The sequence below is a fragment of the Malaya genurostris genome, chromosome 1, assembly GCF_030247185.1.
Source record: "Malaya genurostris strain Urasoe2022 chromosome 1, Malgen_1.1, whole genome shotgun sequence".
Classification (NCBI taxonomy): Eukaryota; Metazoa; Arthropoda; class Insecta; order Diptera; family Culicidae; genus Malaya; species Malaya genurostris.
This window is the reverse complement of record NC_080570.1, coordinates 80,220,568-80,247,136: the sequence shown is the minus strand read 5'-3', so window position 1 is coordinate 80,247,136 and position 26,569 is coordinate 80,220,568. Positions and strand designations below refer to the sequence as shown.

The 26,569-nt window shown below is 38.5% G+C and overlaps 1 protein-coding gene across 2 annotated transcripts; it reads right to left on the bottom strand.

The window, feature by feature from the left end:
- Nucleotides 1-570: 570 nt before the first annotated feature.
- On the bottom strand, nucleotides 571-26,003 carry LOC131440603 (N-acetylneuraminate 9-O-acetyltransferase). 2 transcript variants are annotated; one of them, XM_058612031.1, is made up of 4 exons: nucleotides 25,794-26,003; nucleotides 25,632-25,728; nucleotides 24,813-25,571; nucleotides 571-2,101 (listed from the first exon to the last, which is right to left on the bottom strand). In XM_058612031.1, the coding sequence occupies exons 1-4, from the start codon at nucleotides 25,921-25,923 to the stop codon at nucleotides 703-705; spliced, it is 2,385 nt and encodes a 794-aa protein (XP_058468014.1). In that variant the 5' UTR covers nucleotides 25,924-26,003; the 3' UTR covers nucleotides 571-702. The 2 variants fall into 2 exon arrangements, with proteins under 2 accessions (XP_058468014.1, XP_058468015.1); XM_058612032.1 differs by having other exon boundaries at nucleotides 25,790-25,926.
- Nucleotides 26,004-26,569: the final 566 nt, after the last annotated feature.

Genomic DNA, 26,569 nt, shown 5'->3' with positions numbered 1-26,569 from the left:
ACATCCTTGTTCTTCCTTGAGTACTACGGCTTTATCATTTCATATTCTTTCTCCTCCAACGATCACTAGTTAGTTTGATATTGTTAAAAGCCGAAAAAGGCATAAATTAATTCATCACGCTATGCCCTTGTCTTGGCATATCTTCACTTTTTTACTCTAGCAATACACAATCTAATCCTCAATTTTGTTCGAAGCGCAATCATAAGCTTTCGTTCACGATCCGTCCCATGTTTAAATTTACACTTAAATTATATTACTATAAGGTTTAAGTTTTCGAATATGTTATGAACAAGATGGACTCATTCAGAAAAGCGTTACATAACCAGCGCGACCAGGCGGAAAGCTGAATGGCTCAAAGTGTAGGAAGTGATGGAAATAGCACAGGGTGAAAGGACATTGGTGTTCTTCTTTCTATGTGTACCAATTGCCCTCCGCCCCGAAGTATTACCAAATGGTTATTCCGTAGGATTGGAGATCTAAAGTGTTCCATGGAGCGGAGCAGCTAGCTGGAGAGCATTTCACTCAGTGCGTAAATGCATTTCACCTTGTAAAATAAAAACAAACTTATGATTAAGGAAACAACATTTATTTTGATTCATTTCTACATGTTCTCTTACTGGTTACATTAGTTAATTGTTTGCTTATTGGTTACTTGAACGGCATTATTTTCGTATATAAATGTAGAAACAATCACTTTAGTCTTCAGAACATTCCATCATAGCGGCCAATCGGAATAAGCACTACTGCAAATATTAGCATGTTACGGAGTACTAGCTTCCAATCGTTGGGTACAGCATATGGTAGTAATACTGTTGTTAAACGATGAATTTCATGTGAAACACAAACAAATATAAAAGAAGTTATCAATACATTAAGCGTTGGAAACCCGGGTAACAGTACCAACACACCATTCTTATCGGCAGCTAACCAGATATGGTACTGACATATGAATAATTCTAATGATATTCGCCCGAACCAAGCAAAAAATGTAGAGTACCGAGTGCGAAGGATACCAGAAATATTTCTTAGTAGAATGTAACCTACGATAGGAATGAAAACAACATACGAATGAATTTCCTCACAATTCTGCTTATTCCGACAGAAAAAACTCCACGTCGTGTAGAATCCAATTCCTATGAAAGCAGCTAGAGTTGATGTTAGTGATATTCGTCGCGAAAATAAGTTCCCGTGATTATTGTCATCAAAAATATAATATCTTTGAGCGATATGAGAGATGGCTGCAAAAATCATGCCGTAGGTAATTGTATAACGATCTAACTTCCAGCGATACCACCATTCGTGAATATCGTCATCTGTCGTAACAAACAGCGCCTTCCATGGACGAGTAACAAAAATTCGTTCAAAGAATACTTCGCTCAGATAAAGTACTGTGATTATACTCAACATACAAACAAATTTTAGTACCACATATAGGTATTGGTAAGCGTTGTTCTCAGAGCTTTGGGCAGAAATCCGTGGAGGAATCGAAGATAAAAAGTAAGTCATACAGTACCAGAAGGATAAAAGTGGCACGAAAAAATAGAACTGATATGGTCGATTCATGCATAAACATAATACCACAGTCAGAAAATTGATTTTAAACATCACACGAAAAAATCTAACAATTCCCGTATTACCGGTTTGCCAGCAGTATGTAAAGTGTCCATATCCAGAGAGAAAGAGATATGCACTGATGAGTACTTTGATGTGCATGTAAATCGGTAGAACATGTGATGCGCCTGTCATATAGTAAATCAGAATAACTAGTTGCATCCATCCCTTAAACTCATCAGTCTGATCGCGGTGCAAAACTTTAGTAAATTTGCTATCTTCGGTGAAAAACAAACCCAGGACGAACACATAGCCAACTGGAATCCAAAAGCTGAACTCTGAATAATATTTGTTCTCCTTCATGAAGAAATTTGTTCGATCACATAGATAGAAATATCCCATTATAAACGCTAATGATGCCAATGCCAGAATGGGTGACTGTGAATCCGTGGCAGTGGTCGATGTAGCTTGACTTAACGGCATATAAATGTTGACTCCTCGAATCCTCATTAACCAACGTCTGATTACCATAGCACAGGCTATTGCGAGACTAGAAAACAATAAGTATTAGGTTTCAAATTACGTATTTGCACCACTTTGAACAGACACTCAATTCGAGACAAATGCATAATACTAAAATAATGCATACAATCTTGTATTGAACGTCTATTCTATGTACTATTACAGGAACAACTGTACGCCTTAAGGTTCTACTTACAATCTAAGAAAAACAACCATTGATGAAAAACGCAAAAGCAGTTTTCTCCGCAATCGCTAGATGAAAAGCTTAGAGTAAGTAATGTCAGAGACATTACCGCAAGATTGACGTTGTACTGCTGTCGACAAGGGGTAGATCACTAATAAATCATCCATTTTAAGTAAAATCATATTAGCTCTTCATAAAATACTTTGGATTATGAAAAGAACAGAAGGTTACCATATCTCCGATTTTCAACAGTATTTTTTTTATTTCCACGAGTCAAATTCCGAACAAATTGGTTGCTTTTCGTGTGGCGAATGGCGCACACAGTAAATCAGCTACTTGCTTGTGTTCCCTTCTCTATAACCAGACCCTGTCAGCTTGGAGCGATCTCAATCTTCAGTTCAGCAACGCCATCGCACGGCATCACATTCAACATATCATGTCAATTGTATGAGTGCGCAGTGCTGCTGTTTTGGCGCGCACGAATTTGACATTTCGCTTCCTTACTTCTATGCACGAGACTCGCCTGAGGGCACCATACACGCAAAAAAGGATGTTGCCAATGATTTGTTCGGGAAATGTGAGAGCTGGATATGTTGTTAATATGATGTCTTTGCTATAACGCTAACGTACCGCACCCAGTGCAAATCGCGCGGCATACATTCAAATGGCACTCGTACTGAAGATGGACGTTGTATGTATTAGTAACGAAACTGATTGAAATTCGATTTTATAAAACCAAATTAATGGATATGAGGAAATCGAACAGACCCTTTGCTTGTTTTGATGTGGAGACCAAGGGTGCGACAATTTGACATTTTTTTTAAACTTTCGCCAAGCATAAGACAGTCACTGTCAACGATATGCGCAGCTGCTACGTTCAACAGTAGCCAACACGCAATGACACGAGAGCTTGACGCAATCATGAGAGCCACGACATACGACAGCAACAACGAGAACAATCAATTTTGTCGCAATCTCTCACAGCAGCGTTCGCTTTGTGGTAGCGTACGTACATACTGGATAAATAGCTGCTTTGTTCATTTTCGGTGACGGGTTTCGAGAATGTCACGAGCTCAACATGTCATTATATTTTCATAAAGGGACTGTCATATTCGCTGTGACCGATCTGTGGCGATAAATTAAATGCAAACGGCGGTGTTTTCATTACCAGTTCAATTCAGGTTTTAAAAAGTTTCAATCAAAAAGCTTGTTCATGCAGATGTTCTAAAAAAATTACAACTAGACAAGATCGATGTGAAGGTGTCTGGACCAACCGTGCAGAATGACGAGATGGCTGAACAGTTGAACGACATTCTAACTGATGACGAAGACAATGACGAAACTGAAGCGCTCCCTTCGCAAACAGACCGTGGTTCAAACCTTGAAATGGTAACCCCGAGGCGCAGCGAACGAGAGCGCAAGCTCCCTGGTAAGTCAAAAGATTTTCTCACCGGAAACATATTCACTGCCGTTCAATCCGATTCTCCAGATGATAATGCATGTGATGATAGTCCAAATATCGCCGATTCCACCACATTGTATGATGAAACTGGTCGCTTAAATTCCGATGTTCCTGAAGGATACAGTGCTATTTCTGGAAGAGCTGACGAAAAGCAGTGGAAGCTAGCTGTACGAGATGAACTGAGGTCACTCAATGAAAATCATGTTTGGCGAGTAGTAGAATGTCCAGCTGGTGTTGTTCCTCTCAAACCCAAGCGGGTTTTTCGAGTGAAGCAAAACGAGAATGGAAAACTGATTCAATTCAATGCCCGTCTGGTAGCCAAGGGTTTTCTGCAAAAAGCTGGTGTGGATTACGACGAAACGTATTCTGTCGCTAAGCTGGCGACGATTAGAACCGTTTTGGCGGTAGCTGTTAACCGGAAGATGTTCATCCATCAGCTCGATGTGAAGACTGCTTTTCTCTATGGAGAATTGAAAGAAGACGTTTATATGGCGGTACCTGAAGGAGTTGCTGCTCCCTCAAATCATGTATGCAAACTGGAAAGATCGCTGTATGTACTCAAGCAAAGTCCACGCTGTTGGAATAATAAGCTAAACGAACTCCTACTAAAAATCGGTTTCTGTCGATCCCGACACGATTACTGCCTCTACACCAGGATTAACGATCGAGGCGGGATATACATCATAATCTACGTTGATGACTTACTGATTGTTGGCGATCGATTGGAATTAGTACAGAAAATTAAATTGTCCCTTGCTCAAGAGCTGCAGATGACTGACTGTGGTGCAATAAATCATTTCCTCGGAATCAAGATTCAGTATGATCGTGTTGCTGGTGCTTTGTTGCTCTCTCAAGAAGTCGCTGTTGATCATGAGCTGGAACGGTTTGGTATGCAAGACTGCAATAATGTCAAGACTCCGATGGAAAAAGGCTGTGTGCTTCCAGTAGAGACCGCGGGCGCAGTTTCTCAATCCTATCGAGAATTGTTGGGAAGTTTAATGTACACCATGCTGTGTGTGCGTCCCGATATTTGCTATGCTGTTGGATACCTTGGGCGTTTCCAAAGTCAGCCTGGAGAAATTCAGTGGCAAGCATTGAAGCGAGTGGTTCGGTACTTAAAAGGAACCAGGAAAATGAAGCTGCTGTACAAGCGAACCGAAACAGCAGAACCGTTAGTTGGTTATGCAGATGCTGACTGGGCATCAGATGCTGTAGATCGAAAGTCTGTCAGTGGATTCATATACAAAGTATTTGGTAGTACGGTATCCTCGGCTAGTCGAAAGCAACAAACCGTTGCATTGTCATCGTGCGAGGCTGAGTATGCGGCATTAAGCGCGGCAGTTTCGGAAGGACTGTGGTTGAATGGAGTATTAGAAGATTTGAAACAGATCGAGCCAAACAGTGCTTTCAACAGTTTCACTTTTTCTGTACCATTTAATTCCACTATTTCACTGTCACGTTATTACACTTTCACAAAGTCACTATACTTTAATGAATCATAACAAACGTTACAATACAGATACGCGTATTTCGGAATGTTACTTACATCCTTCTTCAGTGTATCGGTTTTATAAGTTTGTTTGAAAGAATGCTGTAATGCTGCACCTTTTATACGAAATGTCTTATTGTCAACGGGTAAAACCGGGAAGAAACAGGTAGTAACAGACGGGTAAAACGGTAGTTTGATTGTCAGCGGAGGGCAACAAACTGAAGAAGTGGGATATTAAGGTGAAATGTAGCGGAATGCGAAAATCGCGTTTTTGATCAATTATTCAAAAATTAGACCGATTTTCGAAAAACCAAAAACACTTAAGTTTTCGAAATCAAATTTATCATAACTAAGTATTCTTAGAATTTTGAAATTTTGCTTTGGCGAGCCGTAATTGGTTTTTGAAATGTATAAACGGTTACTGTTCCGTTCCACGGGGATAATTTTAGAACTGAAAAGTAGTGTTTGTAGCAGAATTTCACAAAGAATCTGAAAATGCAACTCAAAATTATAAAATATTAGCTAAAACAACTGAAATTTGAAAAAGTTTACATAAACTTTTCCGCATTTTTTTTATTGCTTGCGCGCTGCTGTTTCGTATTGAGGTGGTGTGAGAAATGCACGGTGGGCACGGTGGCATTATATCGTGAGCAAAAATTACATATGAAATAATGACGCGAATTTATGCACCATTGGGTTTTGTGTTGAAATAAAAACTAATTGATTACAATAAAATGGGTATTGTAAGAAATCGTTTATTTTCTAAGTAACTGTCCTTTATAATGCTAATAATGTCCAATTCTGTTGAGTTCAATGCATTGCAAGGTCTTGGTATTACATTTATTGTTGAATATGACCATTTGTTTCAACAAACTTCGCAGACAAGGAGTGGCGGAACCGTATTGGGAGAATACTGAATCCACACCAGGAAAATGTCTGGGTGTAGAAGTCTTGGAATTACATTCCTTTTGAGAAATTTGGCCTTTCTGTTTTAACAGACTTCGCAGCCGACTCATAGCATAGCTTCGATTACATGGCTAGTGCTACGATCCTATTGACACAACAGAAATAATACTTTCTACTTATTTGAAGATGATAATGAAAGTCAATTAGAATGGAATTTATTGGCATTGAATGTATTCGATAAGTAAATTCAATCGCGCTCTATCATGCGAATTAAGTAAATACTCTTACGTAAATTCTATCTCATCGGCGGGAAGGGCCTGGTGAACGACTGGCAAAGATATCGAAAATACTTGAATGTTATCTCGTCTTCAATCGTTCTTTTGTAGGAGAATCCATGCTTGCTACTAAACTCAGACATATACATGGTTAGCAAGTTGGTCAATACATATACATATAGCCTCATGTTAGTCATTCATAATTACTCATGATTTATAGCTCTAGTGTAAGAGTAATCACTAACAATAACGATTGAATTAGCATATATTTAAAGTGTGAAGGATTCAAAAATCCATTACGTCCAGTCTGTTTTACAAGCCAATATAACGAGAGGTAAACCCACTGCGCTCAATCATCGAAAAAAGTTCTTGTTTCTATGTGTCCGTTTTTCTTGGTACGCTTTGTGCGACGGTTCGTTCAACTGAAGCGGATAAAATTTTGCGCGCATTTTATTACGCTACATTTCACCTTAAGGGATTAAGTATTACCTGAATCTATTTGTATCTTATGTGTCGGTAATAGCTTGAATAGCCAGGAGGGCTTATTTCCTTGGTCACGATTCAATAAAGAAATGGAGTTATTTTTGAAGATTTCTAAACTTTCAGCTGTGTCTAATTTCCATGGGTTGGAAATTTGTCTTATGATTTTTATGTCGTTGGTAGTGAGTTCATGATCTTCAGAAAAGGCATGTTCAGCTACTTTTGACTTGAAATGATGTGGTAGTCCTTTCTCTAATTCTTTAGATGCTTTCGCTATTTCAGCGACGTGCTCTTTGAAACGGATGTCTAGAGTTCTTTTTGTTTGTCCAATATATATTTTATCACAATGAGAACACGAGATTTTGTATACCCCAGATTTTTTCAAATTATCCGTAGGATCTTTTGTAGAACCTAGTAAATTTTTCAATTGACAGTTCATGCTACTGAATACTAAATCCAAACCAAATTTATTTAGTTTTGATTTCAAAGGATGTGCAATGTTTGGATTGAAGTCTACCGATATTCTTTTTAAATTTTCCGATGGGGGAGACAGAGTTGTAAGTGATTGTTTTTTCAACAATCTTAATTTTTTGTCGAGGATTGTTTGAATTGAACGCTCCGGATATCCATTGAGCTTTCCAATTTCGAAAATAAAGTTTTTCTCTTTTATTGCAGCATCTCTCTTAAGGGATAAGGTCAGCATTCTGTGAATCATATGGTGGAAAGCTGCCATTTTGTGTTGGTGGGAATGATTAGAAGTATTTGGTATGACCCGATCTGTGTTGGTTGGCTTCCTGTATATCTCGAAATTTAAGGTTTTTGCCTCTCTGATAATGAGGATATCTAAGAAAGGTAAACTGTTGTCTTTCTCCTCCTCATAGGTGAATTTAATGTTTTTATGTAAGTTATTAATCATTCGTAAGAAAGTTGATAAATCATTGCGTTTGATGATACAGAATATATCATCAACGTATCTCCACCAGCGATTAGGTAATAATCACTGGTTTTTCAAAAGTTCTTCAAGATTTGCCATAAACAATTCGCATAAAAACGGGGAGAGCGGATTACCCATTGGTGCCCCTTGTAACTGTTTATAAAATCCGCCTCTGAATTTGAAGTAATTTACATCCATACTGCTTTTCCATAAATTGTTACTATGTTGTTGAAGTAACCAATCTTCTAATAGATTAATTGAGTCTTTCACCGGGACACTTGGGAATAAGGCGGTTACATCGAATGACACCATTTGAAGTTGACTCGTAAATTCTTGTGTGTTGGAAACTGAACTACTGAAAAATTTTTTTGGCATAGAATGGAATTCTTTTACTAGCCATTTGGCGATTTTTTGGGTAGGGGCTCCCACTGAAGAAATAATTTCCCTTATTTCGTTACCAGGTTTGTGAACCTTTGGTAGTCCTTTGATTTTGGGTAAAGAAGGGTTAGGAACTTTGAGGTGATTGAGGTTGATATCGAAGTTTGGATTACATTCAAGAAGAGTTTTATCCACTTTTTTGTTAATTTCAGGAAGGGGATCGGTTCTTTGTTTCCTATAAGGACCGTCATTAATTTTTTGGGTTATCAAGTCGTCATAATCTTGTTTGTCCATAGTAACTACTTTATTTCCCTTGTCAGCCTTTACATAAAAAACAGGCTTTTCTCGCAATTGTTTCACTAGTTCTTTTTCATCAATGGTTTGCTGATTATTCAAAGAAGTACTTTTAATGACGTCAGCTACGATAGTTCTGGCGTCATTAATTTGAGGAAACGAAAGATCACAGTTATTTAAACCTGTTTCTATGTCTATAATAACTTGTTCAAGATTTACTTTTGAAGAAATTGCATAATTTAAACCAAGATTTAGAAGATTAGTTTGTTCATTGGTAAAATTTTGAGATGAACGATTTACAAGAAAATCCTTCAAAAATTGTACTGGAGGTTTTGGGGGACGGTCTGAAAGATTTTTGGAACGTAAATTTTCGAATTTCTTATGAAGAAGAATTCGTTTGCGTTCAGATTCACAATGTTCTGCAATTTTTACTTTGTTTAGAAAAGTTTCGAAGTCGTGGGAATATTGTTTCGCTAGTTTCAAGTGAAGGTTATAGCATTCCAAAGTTTTTATGCTCTGAATGCTATACAATTTTTTAACCTTCTCTTTCAAAATTTCGTGTTGAATTTTAATTAGAATTTTTCTAGAAAAAGATCTCCCACCCTTTACCTTACAGCATGTGGGAATTGATCCAAATCTACTGCATTTTTTCAAAAACGCAATATCTTTGGATATTCCCACAATTTTCTTTCTTAACTTAATAAACCTGTTTGGCTCACTTGGCTTGGTAACCATTGTCACTATTTTTTACCTGGAGCTGTTAGTGGAATGTATTCAACAGTTTCACTTTTTCTGTACCATTTAATTCCACTATTTCACTGTCACGTTATTACACTTTCACAAAGTCACTATACTTTAATGAAGCATAACAAACGTTACAATACAGATACGCGTATTTCGGAATGTTACTTACATCCTTCTTCAGTGTATCGGTTTTATAAGTTTGTTTGAAAGAATGCTGTAATGCTGCTCCTTTTATACGAAATGTCTTATTGTCAACGGGTAAAAACGGGAAGAAACGGGAAAAAAATAGTGAGTGCTTTCAAGCTTTACGAAGATAATCGTGGCAGCATAGCAATGGCTAAGACTACCGAGAACAAGCGTGTGAAGCACATAGACGTGAAGCATCACTTTTTACGGGATCATGTGGCAAATGGAAAAATTAGGTTAGAAGCCATAGGAACAGAAAATCAACTAGCAGATGTATTCACCAAAGCATTGGACATCGGACGTTTCCGAAATTGAGGGCGCTCCTGGCGCTTACCGATTCAGAGGGGGTGTTGGAATAATCGGTTACACCAGCAAGCGGTCCTGTTGCAGGTTTGCATAGCAACCATTGTTTGAGACATCAAACATTTTACGAAAAAAATAATTATTCGATAATCAATTCTCCACTAGACAAGTCTAATATAAGTTTTAGTCCGCCTGGTCCTTTAATACACCCGAATTGCCAAAACGAACCCACCATCCAAATTCTGGAAGTCAAAGCATTTACTTTGCTTTTCTCACTGAACCGCTTCCTTCCAACGGGAGTGCAGAGAAACAAAACACGTAAGGATACAGCAAAAAAACCGTCAGCATTGGAAAGAAAGACTGTCTTGTACATGTCCACTTACACCTCATGAGAATGGACATAAAACGAATTTCAAAGTTTAGCCTTGCTGGCGACTGTCTCTCAAAAGTTGTTGATTTTGGAAGTAACTACTATTTATTATCGATGAGAGCAAGCGGCGACATTTACGAAAAAAATGTCTGATACCTATGACATTTTTCATCTCTTATAGTCACGGCGAAATAAAATCGGCGACTGCTGTCATTTGTGCGGTTTGACTATCTGCTGTTTCATGTCATTTTACAGTACCGTTCGCACTGGTGGAGACACTGGAAATGGCCTGGATCCTGGAGGATGTTTTCATCGTCATTGCGGGTTATAGCACACTCATTCATGGCCCTTATAAATGTCTATTTGTATATTCACTCCGTTGTTTCATACTTTGACGTATTTTTTGCAGTTGTTTGAAGCGAAAGCCGCACTGTAGACGGTGCACCATACAAATTCAACAGGGCAAACGATGAACAAAGTAGATCAAAATCAAAATGGCGCAGAAGGATCCCTTTTATTCGTACATCCTGCAAGCCGAACTGCTTACAATGCAAATTAATTCAATGATGAAGCAATTTTTGTGAAGTATTTTATTTCTACGTGATTTCGTTGGCACATTTTGCCAAATTGGTAATCCTAACGACTACAAAAATAGCGAATTTCATTTCAGATTTGCATTTCTCGGTGAAAAAAACTGTCATTATGCTATTTGGGATTCATTTCTCCGATATTGAACACTGTATGGTGTATTTTGGATTGTTGGATTTATTTGCACTTGTTTGATGCAAAGTTCGCATTGCAATCGGTAACCTAATGTTCGTTTATTTGTTTGTTTGTTAAAATAATTCATCTGACAAATCTTAATGAATAACGCGACGTACAAACGATCAACACTTGAAAATTTTTGTGCAAACTTATGCGATAGTTCACCAAATTCGAATAGATGCTCAACTTTGGAAACTGCTCGGATACATGCTGTTATAGGTTCATGAAGTCCGAATGTAGTACGATGGAACCTGGGTTGAAATAGACTAGTCGAGCGTAGAGGTCGCTGAGATGCACGGAAGTCGAAAAGAGATAAGATCTTTGGAGAGGCAATATCGCCGTTAATTACTTTAGCCACAAGTAACGCTTGTTGTAATTTTCTACGTCGCTCTAGTGTTTCCAGTCAGACGACTACGGTCAGGATACGGTGGGAGATCCAGTGGGTTCCGCCAAGGAAGGTCCCGCAAAGCAAATCGAGTTAATCTTTTCTGTACACGTTTTATCCGCAAATTCCCAACCAGTTGGTAAGGACTCTAAATCAAACATGCATTTTCAAATAATGGACGCACCAACGAGTAATACAACGCTTTTCAACAATACGGATTCTTGAAGTCCCGGCAGATTTTTGCAATAAATCCGAGTTGCCATGTTGCTTTGGAAATTAAAGTTGATCGCTGTTGATCAAAAGTGAGTTTAGCATCCAACAAAACACCGATATCGTTGACAAGTTCGACTCTATCAAGCGTTTGTCCATCAATTTGATAATCGAATACTATGGGATTGATTTTACGATGAAAAGTTATAACTTGACATCTCACCCTACCCATCCGTATCGGAGGGATTGATGAACGAACATTTTCGTTTCGAATTGACGAAACTCCATTTTTTTCTGGAATTCCGCCGTAGATCAAACTGTACACACACTACATAAGCGCATTATATAAACCACCATTCAATAACCGATATTCATCACTAGATTTCTTGAAGTTTTGCTTAGTTTTAGAAGAGCGCCATCGACGGTGTTTTCGTTTCCAATGATTGCGCTCTCGTTTCTATGCACGGAAACGAGAATTCACCCAAGGAGAAGAATAAATTAGAGTTGAACCACTCCAACAATAGATTTCGAAATTACACAGCCATGGTGTCCACATGATCGAGATCCTTTAAATGTTCCCAATTAGTATTCAGAAGAAATTCCATCAAAGCATAAAAATCTATTTTTATTAGTTTAATTCTCTAGGTTCATTCAAAACAGCAGTTCGACTGACCTCTTTACCATGATCAATTGTAAATGAAATTGTTGAGGGTGATGAAGGGTAGTAGTGGAGCGGTGCTATTCTAAACATTTAATGGTAGCTCGAGAGGACCAAACACTAAATCGAGAACACATCCGTTGTAATTCCTTTTATGGTTTGCTTGACAAAGGGTTAAAAAACCGATACCGTCGATCAAAGCGGTTCTAGCTAGAGTAATTATTTCCATCACTGCCTTCCGTCCACACTATGCGAGGCCCTAGCCCCTCCCGAAATCAAAAACATATAATTATTTAGAAGGTCTCAGACATGTGTTACAGAAATAACTAGACAGTAAAAAGTTAGAAGTTTGAAGTGTATGTTAAAACACCCGTAAAAGGCACACGGGCCTGGTTGCTGTACTTGAGCTGTTAAATCAGGTATAACACTGGTGCGGGTGCGTTTTCTTTTTCTTCCGTACCGATTTTGCATCATTTTGTATGACAGTTTAAAGGTTTTTATACTTATTGCCCTAGAATGTCGGAACCGGAAGTCGGATCTGGATGAAATTGCACAGTGTCTCTTAAGATACTGAGAGCTTTATTTTGAATCATGATTTGTGAAAATCGGTTTAACCTTAGCTGAGAAATCGTAGTGAGTTCCGGTTTTAGAACTCTTCTTCACTATTACCGATGCGTTTGGAAGCAGAAACCGAGCACTAGTAGTCCCAAAGTAGATTTATATGTCCACCAACTAACAAGGTCTGCTAGTTGAATTTACCACTAAATTTAACAAAAATGTGCATCGCTTGTGAAAATTGAATACACATGAAATTGAAAATTTTTACTAATCGCACTGTTATTCCGGAACCGGATCGGATCTTGATCATCTTTTTGACGATAATACTCAATAGCGATCTATGGGACCGTGAGACCTTTCATTTGAATCTAAGTTTGTGAAAATCGGTCCAGCCATCTCTGAGAAAATTGAGTGACATTATTTATCACATACACACTTACATACATACACATACACGCACAGACATCAACTCTGTTCCGGGCCTCGTTTCAAAAGTCGGTTTTCACTGTGATTGCATAGTCTTTCTATATGAGAAAGCAGGGTGGCAAGTGAATTAGCGATTTCAATTTCCCGGTTTTTTCCCGGTTTTCCCGGTGCGCGAGACTAAAAATTCCCGGTTTTTTTACATGTCAAAAAAAAACATCGAGAGTTGAGAAATAAGTATTTTTCGGGTATCTCCTTGGAACTACGATTAAAACTCTCATCCACAGTTTGTCCAAACGTTTATCTTCTGAACTAACAGTACCATCCAGTCCAATGTATTCCATCTTTATTCTGTATTTTACTTCGCCAGTAACTTCGATGTAACAATAGGATTAAAACAAGAAACATATCTGGCCAACGGTGATGAAAGTGATCAGTCTTGCATTTCACGAAGGAATGAAGCATCAAAATTATTGCAATTTTCTTGAAAAATCAACACGCAGCTTTCACATCATATTCGACGATTATAGGTGGTGTTTTGTAGTTTTCCAGAAATAACATCAGTTATTTGAAAGCCTAATGATGAAACATTAAATTTAAAGTCTTACAATTGAAATAAAATAATTATTTTTCGAACTATTCAATCTTTTTCAAGACTACCACCGAATCAGTCTTTTAAAGGCTATCTGGAAAATCAGTCCTTCTTAAAACTTGTGCAAGTTACTCCTAGGCGGGAGTGTATTCTAGAAATGGGCAAAACCGTTCATTTCAAAGAACTGTTGAAAACTTGATAGTTGTACCGAAAGACTTAGTTCTATTGAACCGTTCTTTCGTTTTTCTAAAACTTTGTATGTTTCTTCTAAAATATGAGAGCTATAAATTAAATTTTGTAGTAAACAGATTCAATAATAATAAAGTCTTTTTGCATGTGTTCTACCAATAATCATTCTCTTTTGTATACATTTTCATAGTTCACGAACTTCTACCAGATTCCTCAAACTAGCAAACGTTTCGAAAGACTATTGTATTGAGAAGAATAGAGAGCTATCGTTCTTTAATAAAAAAACTCCAGTACACTCAATCTTCGAGGAAAACTAGGAACTTTTGGACCGTACGCGGACTGACCATCTCTAGTATATTCCAATACTTTTTTAGCCTGGTATAGTATACGGTTAAAAATTAAAAATGAATGAACGAAAGCACAACACTCCTCCCTCAAACCCGATTACTTCTAACAACCAGTGGCGTCTCATGACAAAATTTACGGGTTGTGCACTGCTTATATGGTATGATATCAGAACCGTTTCGACGTTGCAACTGAGACAGCAATTTTTTTTTCAACTGCCATAAGCATAAGCCACGAAAGCCTCTCCTGAATGTGTGCATACAAGTTCTCACAGAGCCTATTTGGCCAGTTGTGCAGTGCACGAGGTGCACATGAGGCCATTGCTATAAACGTATACGACATTCTTTCAGAGTTGGGTTCTGGCGAGAGAACAAAATCCTTCTATAATTCTTAAAATGTACGCTTGTCATTTTGGAAAAACATCAACAATCTATGCATCTAGTGACTGAGATGATCTAAATTTGACTCTCCTATCATCGACACTGAACAAGCTCTTACGAACTCTGAAAAACCAATTTCAGCTGTTAAAGAAGGAAATCAAATATTCCTTGCAAACGGTGGATAAAATGAAAGTCGACAGCTTTGTCGATTTAGCGAATCCTATTGAAATCAATACCAAGATTACTAAACAAGTATTGTCACAATTTGACATTACTGAGACAAATTTTGGTGAAATTAGGCAGATCATCGGCTGGCAACTAAAAACACGGCTTCTAAAAATTCTTTAAAAAATTATTAAACATGTTACCTGATCCTACTTTTACCATTATGCAAACTTATTCTGAAATTTGAAGACACTAAAAAAAACCTAAGTACAAATGACAGTTCCTCTTTCTTTACTCTTTCTTCCGATTATTACGGTCCTATCGGCAGTCCTTCTATCTTACACTTTGCAGAGAATAACGACTGAAATTATCCTTATTTTTGATGATTTTTCAACAGAAAGACGCCCGTGAGCACTTCGAAACTCATCTTATGAGTCGACTGCTTGCCACCCTTGGCCATACGCAAATAACATTACTGAATTTTTTCCACTTTAATGAAATGGGTGTTCGCGAGGGATCGGAAGCAGATGCATCTAGATTCCATTACGGACAATAACGTTGTTTGGTACAGCTGATCAGGTCTTCTGGGTGGACACCCCATCAAGTTCCGGTTATTGTGCCAAGCAAATTGATTCTCTGCTGGCATTTTTGTTTCAGATACCTAATGTGACATCCCCAGGTGCCTATGGAGTCGAGCCAGACCCCGAGATATTTAAATGTGAAGACCTGAGCTATGGTTCCACACCCTAGTTGAAGCTGTAATTGTGCTGGTTCTCGCTTCCTTAAAAATGCAACCAGTTCAGTTTTCTCCGTAGAGAACTCGATACCCATCTGAAGAGCCCATGACAAGTTATCGAGGGTATCTTGCAATGGTCCTTGGAGATCGACAGTATTGGGTCCTATAATAGACACAACGTGTTTTCGGCAAGTTGCCTTTGCGTGCAAGATGTGTTACATTCAACAATGTTGTTTATGTAAAAAAGTTATAAAAGGGGGCTTAAGCATGAGTCCTGAGGACCCATGTAACTGAATCGTATTGTCGACAAATCACCATGCGCAAAATACATGTATTTTTCGGACAATAGATTGTACAAAAATTTATTCAAAATAGGTGAAAGACCATGCTGATGCAACTTTTCAGTTAGGATGTTTATGGAAACTGAGTCAAAAGCCCCCTTGATGTCTAAGAAAACTGACGCCATCTGTTCTTTACGAGCAAATGCCATCTGGGTTGAGAGCAACGCAAGACAATCGTTCGTTCCTTTGCCTTTGGAAACCAAATTGTGTATCTGAAAGCAAGCCATTAATTTCGACCCAATTGTCTAGACGAAACAGAATCATTTTTTCAAACAATTTCCGGATACAGGATAGCATAGCAATCGGCCGATATGAATTGTGATCAGAGGCTGGTTTCCCTGGTTTTTAAATGGCGATAACACTTACTTGTCTCCAGTCATGTGGGAAAATATCCTCATGAAGCTTATTGATTAAATTCAATAAACGTCAGCAAATTTTTCAACAAGTTGAATTTGATTTTGCCTAACCCCGGGGCTTTATTGTTACACGAAAAGAGCGCAAGTGAGAACTCTACCATCGAAAAAGGTGTTTCGTTTGTATTTGATGTTGCGGCGCGGAAGATCTTCTGGTCCGAAGCAGAGTCTGGGCATACTTTTTTAGCGAAATCAAATATCCAGCGTTCAGTGATGAGCACTCTTTGTCCCACCACGGATTGGGAGGACGGATGTTAGTTTTTGCGCCGGGTACACGTTTGGTCTGAGCTTGAATCGCGGAGTCGAGAATCAAGCCAATCAAAAACGTGTACTCTTCCTCCGGAGGAAGTTCTTGCGCTGTTTCGAGTTCCTCAGACATCGAATTTGCATAATCTTTCCAATCAATATTTCGTGTGAGGTCATACGAAACATTGACTGTCTTCGATGGTTCTATTTCGCAGGCGATTGAAATTACAATATGTAGATGATCGCTACCGTGGGAATTAGGAATCACCTTCCACTTGCAATCCAACCGTAGCGATGTCGAGCAAAGGGTTATATCCACTTGGTCTTGCTGGTGGTGCAGGAATCCGTGTCATTTCTCCCGTATTCAAGATTGTCATATTGAAGTTGTCGCAAATATCATGGATCATAGCTGATCTGTTATCGTCGTGAAGACAGGCCCATCCCGTACCGTGTGAGTTAAAGTCTCCTAAAACCAACGTCGGTGCGGGAAGGAGCTCTATGATATCACTGAGCCGTCGATGCCCAACTGAGGCGGGGAATAAAGATGGAAGCAATGCAAAGGTCCAAATCAAATGCCTTCGATTGTAACATGACATGCGACAACTTCAATACCTTGTAACAAGGGGAGGTTAATTCGATAAATAGAATAGCACTTTTTGATCCCCAAAAGTACTCCTCCGTAGGGACTATCTCGATCCAGGCGAATGGTGTTAAAATCATGGGATATTAAGGGTATTTCAAAAGTTAGCCAAGTTTCGCACAATGCAAGTGCGTCATATTTCAGATTGTTTACTAGAAATTTGAAAGGATCTATTTTTGGGATGATACTTCTACAATTTCACTGTATAACAGTGATTATATCCGTGAACTCGGTGAGTGACTTAGCCATCGAAGGATACAATCGCTGAAAGAAGGGGCAATTTTGCAGTCAACTGTTTTAAAATGTATTACCTGTAGGAATAAAAGCCATTAATAGGTTTTTAATAGATTCAGAAATATTGAAGGTAGTCATGGTCCAGTACACAATATCAGAAAGTTTACACGAACCCAGTTTCTGGTAAGTTTTCTGATTGTTCTACAGGGACTTTCGGGGGTTTTGAAGTCCCAGGAAGTGGTGGAAATTCTTGCTCAGAATTTAGTTTTTCAACTTTCATATGGTATACGACAAAGAAAAGAGTACGAAAATTTCGAAGCAGATTGAAAAACTATTTGAACTTGTAGGCCTGGCTATTTAATGGACCCAAAAAATTACTGCAACTGTCCAAAATGTCCAATATGAATCTTGCATTGATTTCTCGTAAAATGTTATTTAGAAAGGCACTGTAATCGCCTTGAAGTGAAACTCGCACTGTGAACACTGCACTAAACGAATCCAACGGTACGAGTGATGGACAAAGTAAATTCCAATCGTCCGTTTCCTACTAAAGCAGTAGGCCAGGGAAGTGCTTGCGTCCCGGTGAACGACCACAATTGGTCTAAATAAACGATATATTAAAAAAAAAGCGTGCAGTTCACTTTACTCATCGGTTCGTTAACGGGTTTCATTTTATGTGATTTCGTTTGCAGATTTTTAACAAATGAGCGATTTAAACGACAGCGAAAATAGAAACTTATTGATTTTTAATGAAATAATTTTCTTTTTGCTTATTTCAACGATTTTCGTATTTACGTATTTTCGGGTATACGGATGGATACAGGCTTGCTTGCGAAGAGGCCGCCTCTCGCAGGCAAACCTGTAATCCATCCGTATGCCATATGACCGTATGCCAAATGACCGTATGCCTAATGACCGTTATGCCAAATGGTGTGTATGCCAAATATTTTTATGCCAAATGACCTTTATGTCAGTTGACCGTATGCCTAATGACCGTCGGCGAAGTGACCTACACCGAAGAAGATATTGTTGTTGCTAGCATCATCATGGAAAAGGACGTAAGATCCATCGATTTGAATGCAGTTGATTCCTTTCCTCTTAGTTTCAGAGCGATTCAGAATGCAACTCTCGTTGATCCTGTGTCAAAGAAAGTTCATCACTTTATCCAACATGGTTGATCTCAATCGAAAGCAAGCATCTCAGACCGTGAGATCAAGCAGTACTTCGATCGAAGGGAATACATATCTACAGCACAAGGATGTGTAATGTTTTCCGAACGCCTAGTTATTTCAACTGAATTCCGAATGCGATGCCTTCATGAATTCAGCGCATAAAAGCAAATGCACGTAGCTATGTTTATTTGCCATCAATTGACTCCGATATTGTTGCGTACATCAAAGCATGTAATAATTGTGCGACGGCAGCCAAAAGTCTACCCAAAGCACCACCAGTACCATGGCCTAAATCCTCGTACCCATGGCAGCGTATACATGTAGATTATGCTGGACCTATCGAGGGAGAGTATTCCTTACGGAGTATCGATTATTCGTACAGTAAGTGGGTAGAAATTATCCTTATAGTTTCCTTATCCTTATATTACATTTTGGTGGGGAAAGGGTTCCAATCAGCTTTTTACAGCCCTGTCCAAAATGTATTGCCCTCCCCGTTAATTTGTATCAGGCTGAATTAGCGCATGCGCGCCATATAAACGCCTCTTTCAATATGAGGAAATCACATTGTTACCCAGCATTATTTCCACTCCGTCCTTTTATGGCATGTTATTTTGTTCCTTGAATGTAAAAGTTAGTTGTATGCAATAATATTATTTTTCTTACCAACATTTCCAATATTAACTATATTAACTATATTAACTAATACTCCATTCCATTCCATTGCTATATTTCTTAGTTCTTTCTTTTTTTTGATGCGCTTTGCTTGTTCTGAACGAGTATGGTATTTTTTCTCTTTTCTTCTTCCTTCTTTTTTTTATTTCTTTCTTCTTCATTCCATTCTTTTTTCTCCTCTTGTTCTGTTCAGTTTTAGAAGCGCTTCTGCTTCATCCGATTCTTTCTCTCATTGTCGGCGTGTCATGCAAGCAAGATAGAGAAATCAAGGGTTAGTGTACTGTATATACATTATGTGTGTTTTGCCACTCAGAATGGTTCAATGGATAAGGAAATGTAAACATTACGCTAACGCTTAGTGATATTTGACTATTAAGAAATATAATTTTACTCTTTAATTATTTAGCTATCACCCCTAGAACATGTTTCCATTTCATAATCTACGATTGTTCATAATATGTGTTTACCATAAACTCAGACTTTTTGAGCAGCAAGTAAACCTTGACTCCCAATCGAAATGTATCACTACCAATTTGATACAACGCACTCAAAGGCACGGTCAAATGTATATTGTACTTACACACAAAAACACATACATACACACACATTTACACACATTCACACATGCATACATACCCACATGTATTCTACACGCAAGCATTACAACATTGAGTTACTATTTCTACTCTAATAGATCCTAACTAAAACTAGTGTGCCAATAGTCATCTCATTAGTAGAGTCACCATGTCATTTTAGCGATCACTCGACTTTTAATAAATGAATTGTGATACCGAATACAAAGTCTTTGCCTCTTCTCTAAGAAGCAATAACGCATAGTAGTAGCTCGGAAATGGTTCAATACTGCTGTTTTAGCAAAGCAAAATGTTCCAAATTTCATGTTACTTCTGAAGTTAATCTATCAAACAGAGATAACAAATGGTTCTCGTATATGAAATGACTAATGGTCGATCGCTAATCCTGAGCTGAAATGGTGACCTTTATTACCATTCTTGCATGCAGTTACTCTTACACTTCACTCACACATCATCCCACCCATCAGGTCCCAAACGATACATCTTCACAATACAAACTGGATGAACATCGTTTGACAGCTATCAGTGGTCTGTCCATTGGTTAAGTCATTATTATTTCGTTCTATTCTACAATATTCTATCTCATTCCACAGTAATCCATTGTACACAAACCACCAATAAACGTCAAATATGGACTCGATTCACCGTTCACCTGTTGTCATCGTGTGAAACACAATTGGGATACGTTCACTCCACTTCACACTGGTAATAGGGACTGGTAGTATGAAAATAAAACATAAAAAGAACTCAATTAAGCCTTACCGGCCTCTCCAACCCCGGATGTTGGAGCGTAATGCAATCAACATCTTATTCACTCACAATCGAAATGTATCACGCGTTGTATAATAAATAACGTCAAACGTCAAAAATGAACTTAATTCACCATTCAAGTATTCCGTTATCGTGTGAAACCTGACTGGGGTACGTTCATTTCACTTAATTTCCACTTCGCACTGGTAATAAGGGCCGGTAGTATGAAAATGAAACATAAAAAAGAGCTCAGTTAAGCCCTACCGGCCTCTCTAACCCCGGATGTTGGAGCGTATTGCAATCAACATCTTATTCAAATCATGCCTCACTCAATAAATTCAATAATTAAACTAAAAGTTATAACACATATTTATATTAAATTGTAACAATAATTAATCTGATGATGTTTGCAATACCGTCAAGCCCATCAACCACGGGAGGGAGTAAGTGGGTAGAAATTATCAGAACCAAATCAATAACAATACTATCCACGGTGGAAATTCTACGCAGTCTTTTTGCTCATCTTGGAATGCCGGAAATTTTAGTGAGCGATAATGGTACTCAGTTCACCAGTACTGAATTCGCTTCGTTCTATATGGAAAATGGTATCAATCATGTGACAACTGCTCCTTTTTACCCACAGTCAAAAGGACAGGCAGAACGGTTTGTGGACACCTTCAAGCGATCAATCAAAAAAATCAGATAGGGGAGAGGATCGATTCAGCAAGCATTAGATACATTCGTGTTGACATATCAAACAACACAGAATTTTTCGGCACCAGAAGGGACGTCTCAATCCGAAGTCATGTTTTCACGCGCAATTCGAACCAGTCTTGATTCACTTCGACCACCATTAGTTCGAGAAATAACCGATCATCCAGGTACAAGGATCATTTGAAAAAAGATCATTAGTCTATGCCAAGCTGCATTCAAATAATTTATTTATTTATTTATTTATTTATTTATTTATTGTAAAATCAACAGACACGATGTGGTCCTAATGATTAATTCTAATACTATGTAAGAATTTTGTCCTTGTTTTATGCCGTGAAAGATTGAAGTCGAACTCAGATGACACTCGATTGAATGACTGTTGTAAGCCGATAATCGCACCGTTTATCCCGTAGTTAGTGCGGCGTAAAGGAAGTCGAAGAAAAGCGTTATTGCGGAGAGCTCGGGGACGAACATTGATGTTGATTTCACGGAGCAAAGTGGGGCAGTCGATTCTATCATTCAAAACGTCTGCTATCATTCAAGCACGCGATAGCTCCCGTCTTACTTGCAGTGTGTCTAGACCGATTAGCAATCCGCGACTTTCATAGCTCGGTAGTTGATGAGGATTGGTCCAAGATAAACGGCGAAGAGCGAATCGAACGAATCTACGTTGAATCGACTCGATTCTATTAACGCCATTGAGGTAGCTCAATGGCGTTAATAGAATCGAGCCTGAATGTTAACTGCTCGTCAAGAAAAACGCCGAGGTCCTTGATGCACGTCGATCTACCAATCATGAATCGCTCAATAAAGTATTCGAATTTCAAAGGCACTTTTTTTCTCGTAAACGTTATGATCGAACATTTTTCTGGATTATGGAGATGGGTACCTGCAGTGATTCTGGAGCGAGTCGGAAGCGTACTTTACAACGTTTGGGTTGAAAATAGACGCATGATTCGGTCACATATCAATCAATTGCGCAGCCGAAGTAATGTTGATGACGAGACACCACCTGTTTCAAAGCTACCAAGGTTATCCACACAGCAGTTACCGTTGGACATTTTGCTTCAATCCTGGAATCTACCAAAGCCAAACCAGCAACCAACTACAAGAAGTCACGTCTCAACATTACCTACCCCAGTCGTAGTATCTTTTGATCAGTATACGCCATTACAAGTTACATCAGTACAGCCAGATCAGACACCACCACCATCTGCACCGCGTATGAATCCTGACGATCAGCCAGTCACAACAGTTGAAGCAGCTCAGGCTCCTCGGCGCTCTTCCCGTCTGCGAAGACCACCGATCAGGTTCGACCCTTACCAGCTGTTTTAAGCGAGGAGATGTTGGGAACAAATGGACATCTCTAGTGATCAATCGATCTCTACCAACGCCGTGCTCTCTGGTAGCAGTCAAGCTGTTGCCAGTTGATGTACATCCGGCAGTAAGTTAGTTAGTTCGCGCCATCGCGATTTATACGTGCTTTTTAATTTGTTCTATGTTGAGTCAATAAAGTTTTATTTCATTACGTACGTTCGCGTTATTTAATATAAACTTATTATCACAGCCACCCCATCAGACCGAACGTAAAAAACAAGTATTTCCTATAAATATTTCTTTGGATTAACTATAATGGTGGTTGTTTCAATTTGACAGCTGAAAATTCTCAGGTAAACTCAGCCATACTTTAAGCTTATCTCAAACAAAATTTGGGTTACACCAACTGAAATTGTTATTATTAACAACCAACAAAATGATGAAAGAAGCATTCTAAGCAAGTTTGTTCGAAAGGAATGAGCAATTTTTAGGTATAATGCTGTATTTTTGATTATGTATTATTTTATTATATCATAGATTTATTATTTTATTATAGCAAATCTCATAGAGCTTCAGATGAACGATGGATCTGCGACACGACACAATGCATGACGGAGGTGAATATGCTATGGCATCGTCGCTTGGGACATTCAGCAAGTCATAGACACCCTGGTCAAGCATGGCATGGCAACAGGACTCGAACCGAAACCGAAACAAATTAGTATCTGCGACACGTGTGTGCAAGGTAAGCAATGCAGAGAACCGTTCGATAGTCCTCGAGAGAGAGCTACTCGTCCGTTAGAACGGGTGCATTCTGACGTTTGTGGACCGATCGATCCTCCTGCTTGGGATGCAGAAAGTGAGAACGATGCTGCTTGACTCTCATATGCCGAAGCAGTTGTGGTCCGAGACGGCTCTCATTGGGACGTACCTGCTGAATCGAAGTCCAGCGAGGGCGGACACTTGACTGCTACTGAGTGCTTGTTGAAAATGAAGCCGAACTTTAAACAGCTGCGTATATTCGGGTGCAAGACATTCGCATGGATTCCGAATCGAAAGCAAAGCAAACTGATCAGCAAGAGTCGTGAGGCGGTAATGATTGGATACGCGCCGAACGGAAATCGTCTTTGGGATCAGACATCTAGGAAGGTGTTCATTGCTCGTGATGTCAAATTCAACGAGATATGCTTCCCTTTTCGTGAAGATTCCGATATCGAGAAAAATAAACAGCTGATCATAAGCCTACGTTACCAGCAAGAGGGGAAAGAGACAAAGAATGTTGTTGCTAACCTGCCAGAAGCAGACTGTAATGCTGCCAGCTTGTCGGAGTATGAATCCGACAATGAATCTATTTGAATGATGGATGAATGATTCAAATTAAGGTGAAACGCCAGCCGATGTATCAAACCCAGGGGCGCTCCCTTCGCATCACAAAAGTGACGACTGTGCGGAGTCAATCACGAGGCACATCGAACGGGAGTGCAGACTCTCATGCAAGTTTCTAGATTTCTTCACTGGTTTCAGAGCAACCTCTGCTGGTTTCATTTCTACTTCAATAGATGCGCCGTGTACATTCAACGATATTGAAAGCCGCAATGATCGTGAATCGTAGTTGAAAGCCACGCCGTGGTTGTACTATGCCCTGAAGCAGTGAAGCCGTTGAAATGTAAATGGGAATTAGGTGAGTAGCTACTCGTACCAGGTATTCTGTTGCACTGTATCATGGTGCAGTAAGAAGCAGACCATTGTAGCTACATCTTCAAGCGAATTTAAGTGTGTGGCGCTGAGTGCTGCGGCAGCTGAAGCAACCTGGCTAACTGGAATATTGAAAGATCTCGGTGTAAAAAATGTCGAACCAATCATAATCTACGAACACAACATCGTGGCTATAGGAATGGCAAAGAATCATTAGTGCAAACGAGCAAAACACATAGATGTAAAGCATAATTTCAAGCCAAGAAAGAAGCTAGAAGTAAACGATCGAACTATATTACAGAAAATTAACTCGTTTATAATCCAATGAACTTTCTTTTCACTGGACATCAAGTGAAAACCTGCCTGACAACGTGGATTCGCCAAAGTACAGATGAAAATCCTTTCTTTCTCGCAAAATACTCAGATTTTCACGCACTAACCCGATACAACGTGTTAACTCGTTGATGGTTTCACCGAAAGTAAAAGTTAACCCTGCAGCGCATAGTTTTGTTCCTGATAATGAATATATGTTTATACTTACCACACTCCCAGCAAAGCATATGTAATAACTTGTATAATTGTATACGATTCAGCACTGCTGCAACATGTTCCGTCATTATAATTCATATAATCATTGCAGTACATATTCAGTAGTATCTGAACATCGTGTTTTAACGCTAGCATACTTAGGTGATTTCCATCTATAAATTCATCTATCAGTCCCGAGGCTATCATCTTTGATGACGACCAAATTTTTGCTTCAGAATAACTCAATATGTCATACGCCACTTGATTTATTTTGTCAATGTCTTCATTTTGTACGTTCTTCCATTCATCGTTTATACGACCTTGGTCAATTGGATCCTGAAGCTTCCAAATTACTTTCGACTTTTTAGAAACTATTCTGTCTATAGATTGAACCATTTTTGTAAGATTTCTTTCGAAAAGCTTTTGTAAATCTTTGGTCAAATTTCCTTTGTAAAAGGTAGAATATGTACAGCTGGCTATTATAAGACTTGGAGGATCTTCTTCATGTTGCCACTTAATAAATTCATCAATCATATTTTTGGAAACTTCATTCGCATATATATAATTAATCTGAAGGCGTAGTTTGTAATCCAGAAATTGTAAGTTCTCTGTTTTCCCTAATGTTGACTGAATGGATGCGTTATTTGCATCCTTAGGCTTCAAATGATTTATCATCTCGAGATACAGTGTTCGAATGCGAGCATCGCCTATAAAAACGAAGTGATTTTGGGTACCCCAGAATGCTAAATATCGAAAGCACTTTCGCGTGTCCCTACAAACAAAAGCAATATTAACAAAACAATCCTCTAACTATCTAACAATTTCATCTTACGTTTCCGTATACTTGTGAAGCATACAACCAAAAGGTTGCCACTCTTTATTGCCTTTGAATCTTCCATCGCTTAGCAACCATTTACATGAATCATTTCCTGTGGTAGAATCGATAGTAATCAATACAATATATTTGCATCTTGAATACACTATATTTACCTACCGTATCGTAAATGCAATAATCCGTGATAAAAAGTAAAACCAACCACCATCACAAAAGCAAGCTTTTTTGCATTGTTTGCATTTAGATTTTGAATAAATAATTCAACTTTGGACGTTTTATCTTCTCCCATTGGACAATGTAAAGATACTACAAAATCAATGTTGTTGTTGTGCTATTTTTTATACTTTTTTTTCTCTACGAATCAGTTTTGGACCATCGTGAATTCCACGACCCAATCGTTCAGCGAAAAAAAATTCTTTTATGCAATAACAGCACCACTGGATGTGAGATAATGAACTAACATAATATATTAAGAGCAAATTCAGCAGCTACAAGATTCATATGGGTGGTCTGTAAAGTAAATGAAATTGAAACAATCTTATCCCCAGCAATCCGTTTTAGTTTTATTTATTCGACCAGTTCTATTGTCAAATTTAAAACTGGTATACACTGCCGTTCTATTTTTTTCTATATTTGAAACACAGATAAAACGCTGCTGGTGCTGCCAGTTTATTTTGTTATAATTTCTAGATTTAAATTTAAAAACTGACATAAATTACGCATCTAGAACTAGAACACATCTGAATATGCCCTAAGAGCAAACTCAGCAGCTGGAAGTTCTATATGGAAGATCTATAATAGAGCAGAAACTGTAACAAACATATCCCCAGCTAGCCGTTCTAGTTTTATTTATTCGACCAGTTCTTCTGTCAAATTTAAAACTAGTCTACGATGCCGTTCTATTTATTGTATATTAAAGAATCCAACCAACTCTT

Bases quoted from the DNA above. Each gene is read 5' to 3' on its own strand.
- LOC131440603 (XM_058612031.1), bottom strand. From the start codon at position 25,923: ATGGGAGAAGATAAAACGTCCAAAGTTGAATTATTTATTCAAAATCTA. The intron at 25,729-25,793 runs GTAGGTAAATAT...ATTCTACCACAG, and splicing joins ATTATTGCATTTACGATACG to GAAATGATTCATGTAAATGG. The intron at 25,572-25,631 runs GTAAGATGAAAT...TTTTGTTTGTAG, and splicing joins CTTCACAAGTATACGGAAAC to GGACACGCGAAAGTGCTTTC.